The sequence below is a fragment of the Diorhabda carinulata genome, chromosome 3, assembly GCF_026250575.1.
Source record: "Diorhabda carinulata isolate Delta chromosome 3, icDioCari1.1, whole genome shotgun sequence".
NCBI classification, from domain to species: domain Eukaryota; kingdom Metazoa; phylum Arthropoda; class Insecta; order Coleoptera; family Chrysomelidae; genus Diorhabda; species Diorhabda carinulata.
In genome coordinates this window covers 19,750,206-19,761,749 of record NC_079462.1, presented here as the reverse complement: position 1 = coordinate 19,761,749, position 11,544 = coordinate 19,750,206, and the positions used below count along the sequence as shown (strand labels likewise).

The following is an 11,544-nucleotide window of genomic DNA, read 5'->3' as shown; positions in this document are numbered from 1 at the left end:
GAATAAAAACTTAGTTAACACGAAAAAATGCTTTTAACCTTCTGGCGGGCGCGCTTTCCTTTTATAACACCAGCAGGCGCGCGTTGTACTGAGTATAACACAAGTTTATTTTATTCAAAACAATATAAACAAATCGCCACTATATATAAAAACATGTAAAAAAATATCAAGGTATCAATTTGAAGAGGTCTGTATGGGCGGTAGAATTATAATAACCTATTATCTATGTTAATCTGTCACTAGATTGTCAGTTCATCACACCCACACATTAAGAAACATTAAGTGTATTTCTGTTACACTAAAATAACAATTCAAGTTATAATCTACAAACCTTAAATTACCCCAATAAAACAATTTTCAAAATAATCCAATATTTTTATTAATTATCCATAAATCTAAAAATATAAACATCTTTATACTCCCAATTGTTTTACATTACTTATATAGAATCAATAAACCAACAAAATACATCACTAAACAAACTCTAATCAATCACGAAATTAAATTGATAAGTAGTTTCGTTTTTCTTTAAATAAATATCAAATACAAATTAGATATCAATTATTTATTCATAAATACAAAATCGTTTTCCACTGCTACATCCCAAGGAGTCTGGAATAAATGCAATGGCATGTTTATACAGTGGGTACCTTTGAAATCCACCATGTACTTCTTCACCTAGTTGAAACAATAAACAATTTTATTGGACGGGTTTTAAATAATTTCGTTGGAATTTTATCGTAATATGGAATATGGAAGAAGTCAAAGTATGGGAAATAGCCTATTCAGATGATTTAGTACTAATCGCAAGGGCGCAAGAATTATGAAAAAAAAACTTGAGAACATATAGTGCAAGTTTTGAGAACATCAACATAAATATAAACGAGAAGCAAAAAAGACAATGATAAAAAAGTACATGAATTATACCTAAAAGGAACAAGTGAATAACTTTAAATATCTAGGCTTGGAATTAGTGGAAAATGGAAGAATCAAGAATGAAAAAAGGAGAGAACATGAATATCAGGAAGACTCTTTAGAAATATTAAAAATTGCTGGCGAACAAAGAGATGCCGAAAGAAATGAAAACACTTTTGGGGCAAAAACATGGACCACGACGCAAAAACAAAGAATTAAGATACAGAGCATAGAGATGAGATTTTTAAGGAAGATAGAATGTAAAACTAGATTGGACAGGATAAGAAATAACACATACAGGAAAAATCAATCAACAAAATCTATAAATACTAAAACAAAAGAAACAAAAAAAGAGTAAAGTAAAGCTAAGAAAAAACATGGAATGAAGAAGTTAAGATATTGACAGTAAAAAGAAATATTAAATGAAATGGAATAAGACAGAACATAGTGGATAAAATAGATTAGATGATAATTGTAGCTAAACTCCATATACGCCTTACATTTGCAATGGTGGAAAGGGATAGGATTAAGTAAGTAAAAAATTGTGAAATGTGCATATGTTAAAAATGTTTGCAATGACCTAAACTTTCATAAATCATGAAAATGTTACTTAATGGCCCCGAAATTTGCTAGCTTTGTTAGAGATTCCTCAACAATTAAAAGTTACTAACCAGATAAAGAGCCATTTGAGATTTATCAGTTTCCTTCCAATCTTCACCAATTCTCATTGGATAACTTTTGGAATATTCAGATATATAGGATTGCAATGAAGAATAACAGACCCCATCGTCTATACCATAACGTTGCAAGAAGTTTTCTGAAATTGAATAAAATGCTATAATAGATATTTTTCTTTAGATACATAATTATAAATTTTTCCACTTAATTTGTGTCTAGTAAAATATTAACCAAAATTGACAACACTGATACATAAATTGCGATCTATTCTCATCTAACTACTACTTTATTTTCAATATTTGAAATTAAAGCAAGTGTCAACTTGAATAAATTATAGTTGCTTTAAAATCTGGAAAATAAAATAAACTTTTCTACAATTTAAGGTATGCTTTAGAAATGACACAATTTTATGCATATGAGGCCATCCATAAAGTACGTCACACGTTAATGGGGAGGTGTGACATCGTGTGACTAGGGGCATGGGGGGGTCAATAGTTTTGTGACGTCACATGTTAAAATTTAAAATACTTAAACGCAAAGTTTGGATGTGAATTGAAAATTTAAAAAATATTATGTAATGTTGGACTTTATGTTGATTTTATTAGATTATTATTTAATAAAAATAAGTAAAAAATTAAAATAGCTGTTTTCTCTCGATTATTTTTAAATAGGTACATACATAAATTTAAAAAATGTGTGACGTCACATCAGGAGGGGGGGTTATAAAAAAAATGTGACAACCTGTGACAAGGACGGGGGAGGGGTTCAAAAGTCCTAAAATTCATGTGACGTACTTTATGGATGGCCCCTTTTCAAAAATTCATTTTTCTTTGTATTTTATTCGGGTTGAAGTAATTTCGTATTTTGTTGTTATTTAAATGTATTGTTTTTCAATTACAGTCTGCCCTACATAAACAGCATGACAATTACCACAAAGAATATGTAATATTCATAGAAAAGAATAGAAAATTGTTAAATGATTAAATAGTTTAAAACATAAATTTAAATTATCAGAATACGAAAAAAAATTTCAAAAATTGTTCATATGCATAAAAATGATAAAAAAGTCTAAGCAATTCGAGCAAAATCGAAAATTATTTTGTGAATATTGTCGCATGAGCCGCAAGCGAATGGAACAATCACAAGAGCCTTTATACACGAATTGCATACAATATTTTTTCTACTAGCTAAAATTCTATTAAAATACAGAAGTACAATGGTAATTTATATAAATATATTATATATTTATTAATATTTTGAACATTATGATCAAGATTAGAACAAAACAACAGACAAATTAGTAAATTTGTCAACTCTCCTCTTCTAAATGTATAAATGCAATATAAAAAATAATTATTCCTATATAAGTACAAAAATAAAAACTTGCATTAGCGCGACTTAAAATAGGGACTTTCGAATTGTGAGCCTCGTACTCTAACCACTACACCAAGGTGACCTTAATAATACGTTTTTTACGCACTATTGGTTTCCTTACACAGTAGTGCGTAAAGTTTTATGCACTCGAAAGTGTCTATAGAACGTACTTTACGCACGGTAATATTAAAAATTATTTAAATTAATAATTACTTTTTATTCGTATATTGAAATTTGAATTTGAACAATTAAGAACAAAAATAATTGTACTGTTAAAACAGTTTCTATTTTGATATTAATCTAGCAGGTGATCTATTCAATCTATCAAAAATTTCTCTCTTTATCAGTATTGACCTATCTCAAGAATATATATATATATATATATATATATATATATATATATATATATATATATATATAAATTTAAGTCGTGAAAATTAGAAAAATATATAGATTTTATTCAATTTCAATTACCTTGGAAAGCTGGTGAAGTAAGGGCGAAATATTCAGTTATCAGCTGTATCTGTGCTTCGTCAAAAATAAAGGGGTATCGATAACGAAGCACTTTCATCAATAAATTATTGATTCGATTTGTTGAGATGTTACCAGGTCTAAAAAAGAAAAAAATAGTATATTTTCTCAACTCATTATCTACTTTAGAAAAAAACTAACCGAGTGCATATTACTTCATCATCGGTTCTTCTAATCAGTAATAACGAGCCAGGATATCGTATCACTTGGTCAACTATGTTAAGATCCACATGTTCTTTTATAGCTAACTTCACTATTGGTTCCAACCAAGCTGGCATAGTGTTGAGAGCTAAAGGCAATACATCATCAAATGTGGCATCCAGAATCTATAAAAAATGTCAAAACTCAATCAAATACATGTTATTCAATGTTTGGTTTCCTTATGGAAGCAAGGAAATTCTAAAATCTTATCCAAACACAAATTCATATTCGAGAAAAACTCAGAAATCAGCTAGAAAAATCGGAAATTACTTAGAAACTAACTCAGAAATTAGACGGGAAACCCTGAAACTACCTATACAACCCAGAAATTAGATGGGAAACTAGCTATACAACCCAGAAATTCGTTAGAAATACCAGAAATTACCTAAAAAACTAAGAAATAAGATAGAAAAATTCAGTAATTATCTAGAAGAACTCATTAGTTAGCTAGAAAATTCCAAAAATTAGTTTAAAAAAACTCAGTAATTAGCTGGGAAATCCTGAAACTGCCTAAAACCCAGAAATTCGCTAGAAATACCAGAAATCACCTAAAAAACTAATATATAAGATAGAAAAATTTAGCAATTATTTAGAAAAACCCTTGAGTTTGCCAGAAAATTCTAGAAATTTGCTAAAAAAACAGAAATTAGCTATAAAACCAATAAATTAGCTAGAATGGCCCAAAGATTAGCTGTAAACCCTGGAAATTAGCTAGAAAAACCCAGATATAACTAGAAAACTCAAAAATTAACTAAACAAAACAAGTTTCACTTATTTGTGGATTTTCTTGAAAGGAAATAACTACAGAACTTTTTAAACAATACCTGCAAAATATTACCACAATAATAAAAAAAATTCAACAAAACGACCAGTGGTGACGTATAGCATGAAGACAGTGAATTCAACTGAAAAAAGAAGAAAACAAAATAACAGTATTCAAGATAAACAATACGAGGAAAATTCAATATTTAAAAGGGGAGGACAAAATGAGAGGACTAATAAATTATGTAATTCATAAAAGCACGTAGAGGGATGATACATATACATGCATAGAAAAAGTGAAGAGAATACATTAGAAAAATAACAGAAAATATTTCATTTCTACACAAAGCAACAGAAAGAATAAAAACAAGATGAAAACACATGAATATAAGGAAAGTAAAGAAAGAAGTTGAGACAGATAAGTTGTAACATTACACATTACATCTAGATAAACAGAAAAAAGCTACAATAGCATAATCCTCGATAATAGAGGGATTTACAAGACGTTCCTTGGATGTAACTACAATTCCTATGAGAATATTTAGTCATATATAGATACAAAATTCCAAATGTAACATCATGGCAAATGCTGTGTAAATTAAGATTCGCAAAATATGAGCCCTTGTTTATATAATTCCTTTAAGAATAAACATTTAGTTTGATGAATATAAAGTGTCTTACCAATCCTTTAATATCAGGATAATTCATAGCTGCCCAAGAAGCTGTATATCCTCCGATGCTCCAACCAAATAAAATTATATCCTCTCTCTTGAATTCTAATTTTTGCTCAGCAAACTGCATAACAGCATGTATGGCATTTTGTTCTTGGGACGGATATGGACTACCCTGTAATAACATATTTCAGTTGTAATTTGTGAGATACGCAGAACTATTCTATATTATAACTAAATATTTACCGTACTGCTAGCAAAACCCGGATGATTCCAGCCCAATACAGAATATCCTGCTTCAATGGGCGTTGTCATTACACCAATTTCATAAAAACCAGCGTTTCCCTCACAGCATATGACAAGAGTGTTGCCATTGGGCGCATTCTTTCTCTTATCAACAAACATAGTGTCAATGTAATTATCATCTGCAGTGTGAATTTTGAATCTTTCAGCCTTAAAATGCTCTATTAACTTTGCTCTTCCTTGTACAAGACTTTGTTCTAAAAAAATACTTATGATAATCTATTAAATTTCAATACAAGAAAAGAAAAATTAGAATTAACTTAATTGTTCCACTGGATTCCAGTTCAATGCAATAAGTACCCTACTTTGCTGTAATTTTATTAGCATGGAAATCAAACAGTATCAAAACAAGAGTGGGAAGGTGTACGCCGATTTTCCATGTAAGAGAAAGTTTCTAAAAAATATATAAAACAAAAATTTCTACAATAAACGTAACCATAATTTTGTAAACTGAAAATTAATAAAATAACAATATTAAAATCTTTTTGCGGTGAAGGCTCCAATAATCAGCTAAACAATAATAAGATTTATTATACAGAATGCTTCATATCTTTTAGTTGTTCAGCTGTACTTCAACCATAAATTTTAATTATTTTTTACTTTCATTCATTAATATTTATAGATAATCATTTTGTTTTAAGTAATCCCAATAAAAAATCCCAGCTAAATCCAGTGAAATGGCTATTTAATCACACTAAATGAAGCAATCATTTTATTTTTAACCTCACATTTATTGTGATTATGAATCAGTTTCACAAAACTTGGTTTGATATTGTCCTCAGTAATAGTTGCTGGGTTGTTTACTTTAAAGTAACAGTAACGATTTTTCAATTTTTTGTATACATTTCTTAGAATCACCTATGACATCGACCTAAAGACAAATCGTAACACATTCCCCTTACACTTTGGTAAAGTAGAGTGGGAATTCAATGGAACAAGTCAGTTTATTTTGATTTATGGGAATGTTATGTTGAAATTTATATTAGTACTTTGGAATTAAACTGATTAATAAATTGATCTTACTAATGTTTAATAAAAATTTTTGTTTACAAAATCAATACTTTATGGAATTATGAAGAATTTAAAGAAAACATTTACTATAAATATATAAAAAAACTATAAAGGTGTTTTATATAAAATTAATCATTGTTTCATATATACAATGGATTTTAGGTCTCTTCTGTTACAAAATTAGTTTTTTTAAATAATTTTTAAAAGATTTATTTCTATCTTTTAAAAACTCCGACCCAGGAGACAATTTGAAAATATTATTTTCACCCACGCCAAAAAAGTATTTGCTCACCCCTGCTCTACAGAATTATTGAAGATTTAATAAAAAAGAGTCCGCAACTGCTAAATTGGAAGCACAAGTTCTTATGTTATATAATATTGTAATTATAAAAATTAACAAAAATTTGAGAGCTTTAGGTGAACTATAATTTTGTATAGACGTAAATTAGTAATGCAGAAATTGACATTACTTCAAAAAAACTCGAAAAAATAAAAACAAGAAGTTTTTGTTCAAGGAGGAGGAGCTAATCATAATAAAAGTAAGTTTTATAATATACCTAATATCATTTGTAAGAAACCCATAGTTCCTGGATAAATCAATCTTATTCCAAATGTATGTATAGCAAGATAAGCAATAATTTTGTAAGGAATTTGCCATGCCCAATTTATTATGTTTTTGTATGTAGTTTTCTTGGGTAATTGTTGTCCAATTTCACTGGAAACAAATTCTGTGTGAAATAAATTTGAAAAAAAAAATACTTGAATATAGTAATAAGAAAAAAGCATCTTCAAAATAACTCAATTTAAAAGCATTTATAATGTTATTTTTCAATTCAAACAATTTTTTATTAAATATGAATCACTTACTATGAAAGTGTAATAACTATTAATACTAATTTGAAATAAGCATTATTTTGGCTTGATTAAAATGATCGAGAGGTATACCTCGCATCCTTTGTACATCTAAATTCCACTGGCCAGGATTTAAAGTCAAAATCATATTTCATTAATTGTTGTTTAGTAGCTGGTGTCATATTTGTTTCTGCATTTTTTACAGTTGATAGAAATTTGATGTATATCGGATTATTTGCCCTACCAATTCCTCTTAAGCATAGTGACATGATTACAATAATTCCAGCAGTGGTAACTAATTTTGTTAATGTTAAAAGTCCATCTGGTTCGAAATATCCCCGTTGGTATAAAAATCCTACTATAACTGGAGAAGTATATATTCCTAACTTCCAAATTACATAAAACTAAAAAGAAAATTTTTATTGTTAGTAAATTGTATTATTATCCATTAGTACTTACCGAATTTATACATCTTTCACTATAATATTCGATGGTAGAAGGTTCATATTGCTGCTAAAATTGCATTGACAGAGGTTTGCAAGTCATAACAGAATATTTAAAAGTTCAAACTTACCTCCAGTGGACCTGTCCCATATATTTTTTTAAGTTTACCCATAAACATGCATGCCAAAAATGTTTCAACTGAAGGCATTTTTAAAGACGTTAGTAACAGAGTTCTACACTTTAAAACCTTTCATTGATACTTAATGTAATTTATGCGAATACCATTTTTATTAGTTTTGGTAGGGTTTTGTAGTACATGTACATTTCCTAGTTGACATCTGTTATTTGTATGGAATTCATCAGTTAATCTTGACCACAGAACGGAATAGTCTAATTCTGTGATCTCAACACACAAACTAAAGAATAAAGCTTTTTCTGAAATAGGAATATATTTTCTAATTCACAACATTTTCTATTATACTATGTGTAAATGCATATTTATGAGAAATTTATTTTCTAATTGAGACATTTATCAGGATTAAAACATATTTCCCAAAACATAAAAGCGCCAATAGGGTAGGCAACTTTTCTTTCACTAAACGCAGTGCATTTTGAGAATGATTGATTGATGGTTATCATGTTCAAATAGAAAAAAAGAGATAATTCTGAATTAGTGTAGTAGTATTAATATATTTTTGGTTCCTCTATATCCAAAGTACCAAGCCAAGTTGTGAATTTATTTGGTATAAATTTTGTTTTTCAGTGACATAGATGTCGTACTACACCACTGGGGATTATTATAGTAGTCCAAACTACTAAGTTTTTCACGTTTCCATGAATCTGCATCGATTTTGATGAAACAGGGAATACTTCAAAAAGCAAAATCTACCAAACGCCGATGTGTGTGTGTTACAGCCCAACTAAAGGGTGAACATTCTTATATTGAAAATAACCACTTAAATTTGTAAACGTTTATAAACTTATGACATTCCCTATAAATCTACGTTTTGAGCGAGATATGGCAAAAAAACTATATACACACACTTTGGAGCAGGTATATTTTGGCGTATAAGTGTGAAGTATGTATCGAAAATATGAATTTTTTCATTTTTTGTCATAAGGGATGATTTATAAGAGTTGAAAATTTTAAATACATAATATTCAAGTTGAAAGAGATAAAGAGATGACCATTTGAAATAAATTAATCATCAAAAAGAATAAATAAGTACGTCTATAAATATTTTTTTCAATTTTTTTCGAAATAATGAGTCAACTTAATATAAGTAAGCTACCACAAGGTAATTGAAGTTTTTTAATTTTGTATTAATCGGGGGTGCTTTATAAGAAATGAAATACATCAAACAGGGTTGCAAAATTATAAATACTATATTGAAGCATTAAACAACTTTTATTCATACCTTAAAAGTATTTTTCTATTCATTAAATGCTAATACTTATTGTTTCATTGATTTTTTGCAATAAGGGGTAGATTTCACCCCTAAGAGTAATAAGCACATATCGGCATAGGGTAGATATTGAAGAAAAGGGTAAGTCAAGCTTAATTCCAAATTTTCATGCAAATCGATGCGGGTTTATAGAAATCGGAGGTAATACCTCATTTTTACCTTGGTAGCCTGGACTATAGTTGATTTGAAATGGTTTCATATATCACTAGCTTTTACCCGCGGCTTCGCTCGCAAGTATCAGAAATCATTATAACAGAAAAGAACGAACTCTGTAGCTATATTAGAACCTGAGATATAGATCTTTGAATGTAGAAAAATTGCCAAAAACCTACAAAAATCCATAACTCCACATTGAATGTCCGCGCCTAGCTCCTCTCCAACTCAACCGATTTAATTGTTCAAAAACTCAAAAGAAAGAAGGTGTTTCAGCGAGTGTTCTTAAACCAAAACGAAGTCTCTATCTTGAATAGAACCTGAGATATTGAGGATAGAACGTGTGTATGTGAAAAATTCCCATAAGTAATGTACAGGGGGAAATCGCATTTGAGTATAACTTGAGAATGGTGAAAATTAGATGAAATCCGATGGTTGATGGCTAATCTGTGCATCAATACCTTTCATTAAAAAAAAAATTAAGCAAATCGGTTAGGTAGAACGCCTGAACGGACTCGGAATGGAAATCATCAATTTTTTCAATATGAAAGATTTCGTTGATTATTTTTGTATATCTGAACAATAAATGGCACTAAATTACCTTTTCAACAAAGTTTGCATCTCGACAAGAATTATTGTTGACGGTTTGATTTTTTATACACGTGTACTTCATTTACTTAACCTTAAATTTCAATTGACGAATATCTATTTTATCAATTATAATTTTTCGTTTTGCAATAACAGTGCAATTATTATAATATGTTAGTTACTCAATACAAATGTAAAATTTTTTACGGTTACAGTTACATTTTTTTACAGTAAAACTCTTGTTTATCTTGCACCCCATGTACATACGCCAATGATTAAAAATATATTTGAGGGTTGGTCGATGTAAGTAGGGATCTTATACCACCACCCACAAACACACACAGCAACTAGTTAGTTAGTTTACATCTCCCTTAGAGTATGTTTTATGAAAATAATGTTAATACTATAATTGATTTTTAATATTTTTCTGGGTAGAACAGTGATTAACTTATCTGATAGTACGTGAATAAAAATAGTATTGTTATTATATAAATAGCCACCGTTGATACAGATCATAGGTTAGTCGCCAGTGAGATAAAAAATACACTACGACTCGTCGCGATTTTAATTTAATAATCCATTTCTTATCAATATTGTATAAAGAGTAATATCAGGTCTTCAAGTGTCCCCCATCTTCTTCAATCAGTAACAGTCCCACATGATAGTGACGTTGTAGTGCTTTCATTTTCATCAATAATGGCAAAGTTTTTCAACTACACTTTTTTAGTTATTTGTACTGGTAAGTTCATCAACCGATTGTTTATTGTTAATTTAAAACTATCTATTGAAATTGTTGGTGATTATAACAAGTATCATACAAGGCTATACTTTTCCGTTGTTTTTTTCTAAATAACCTAATTCTAGTTCAGCGTTGGTTACTAATTTATTTTTAGGATTTACAGTTACGTCTTTCGTACATAAATAGAAAAACCTGCACTGATATTCTTGCATAATAACATTAAAAAAGTTAATAGATTTACAATGGGAGGAAAATTTAAAAAACTATTAGACCTACCTTGTTTCAATTACATGTTTTGTTATATCAATCTTCTTGGTAATTGTAAAAGTTCAACATTGGAATTTTTAATATTAAAAAATTGAACAGTAGCGATATCTAAATATAGAAATAATCACAAACGTATCTCGAGTGATCCTTTCAACTTATACCAAAAATAATCGTACATTTTTGTGTGAATCTACTATGTATTCAATATTCTATTTTTTCATAATTTATAATATAATTTATAACTCATATATCATGTTGTTGAGATTATATATGATGCTAGTTAACATCTTTATTTATTAACAAATCTAAGGCAAAATGAGGATGATTCCATTTACTTTTTTCAAAATATAAAAATATTTCTTCAATTACTCAAAATGTTTTTATCATCAATAGCCTTCAAATATCAATCTAAATCTAAATTATGTTGATGAAAATAAGACTCAATACACATGAAGCAACTGAGAAAAAACTAAACTTAAAAGTACCTGAAGTCACCAACTGATTGTTGACATTTGTCTACACGCACTGCAGACTCAGTAGTGACCCAAACCCGACTGTCTCAAAAGTAACCAATAGCTCCTTTTGGTTT

The 11,544-nt window shown here is 28.9% G+C and overlaps 2 protein-coding genes across 4 annotated transcripts in view; one reads left to right on the top strand and one right to left on the bottom strand.

Annotated features, from left to right (window-relative positions):
• Positions 1-354: 354 nt before the first annotated feature.
• LOC130891547 (phosphatidylserine lipase ABHD16A-like) overlaps positions 355-11,544 on the bottom strand; it is a 20,119-nt gene continuing 8,929 nt past the window's right edge. For 2 of the 3 annotated variants that reach the window (XM_057796369.1, XM_057796368.1), the window contains 10 exons: positions 7,873-8,177; positions 7,758-7,811; positions 7,392-7,702; positions 7,004-7,161; positions 5,379-5,632; positions 5,143-5,307; positions 3,640-3,824; positions 3,442-3,578; positions 1,587-1,732; positions 355-678 (listed from right to left, as the gene is read on the bottom strand). In XM_057796369.1, the coding sequence (XP_057652352.1) occupies positions 562-678; positions 1,587-1,732; positions 3,442-3,578; positions 3,640-3,824; positions 5,143-5,307; positions 5,379-5,632; positions 7,004-7,161; positions 7,392-7,702; positions 7,758-7,811; positions 7,873-7,950 (1,605 nt within the window). In that variant the 5' untranslated portion in view covers positions 7,951-8,177 and the 3' untranslated portion in view covers positions 355-561. Of the gene's footprint in view, positions 679-1,586; positions 1,733-3,441; positions 3,579-3,639; positions 3,825-5,142; positions 5,308-5,378; positions 5,633-7,003; positions 7,162-7,391; positions 7,703-7,757; positions 7,812-7,872; positions 8,178-11,544 lie in introns of those variants that run through there. The other variant, XM_057796370.1, reaches the window with a different exon arrangement.
• LOC130891548 (facilitated trehalose transporter Tret1-like) overlaps positions 10,380-11,544 on the top strand; it is a 23,566-nt gene continuing 22,401 nt past the window's right edge. Inside the window, exon 1 of the mRNA XM_057796371.1 lies at positions 10,380-10,688. Coding sequence (XP_057652354.1) covers positions 10,646-10,688 — 43 coding nt within the window. The 5' untranslated portion in view covers positions 10,380-10,645. The remainder of the gene's footprint in view (positions 10,689-11,544) is intronic.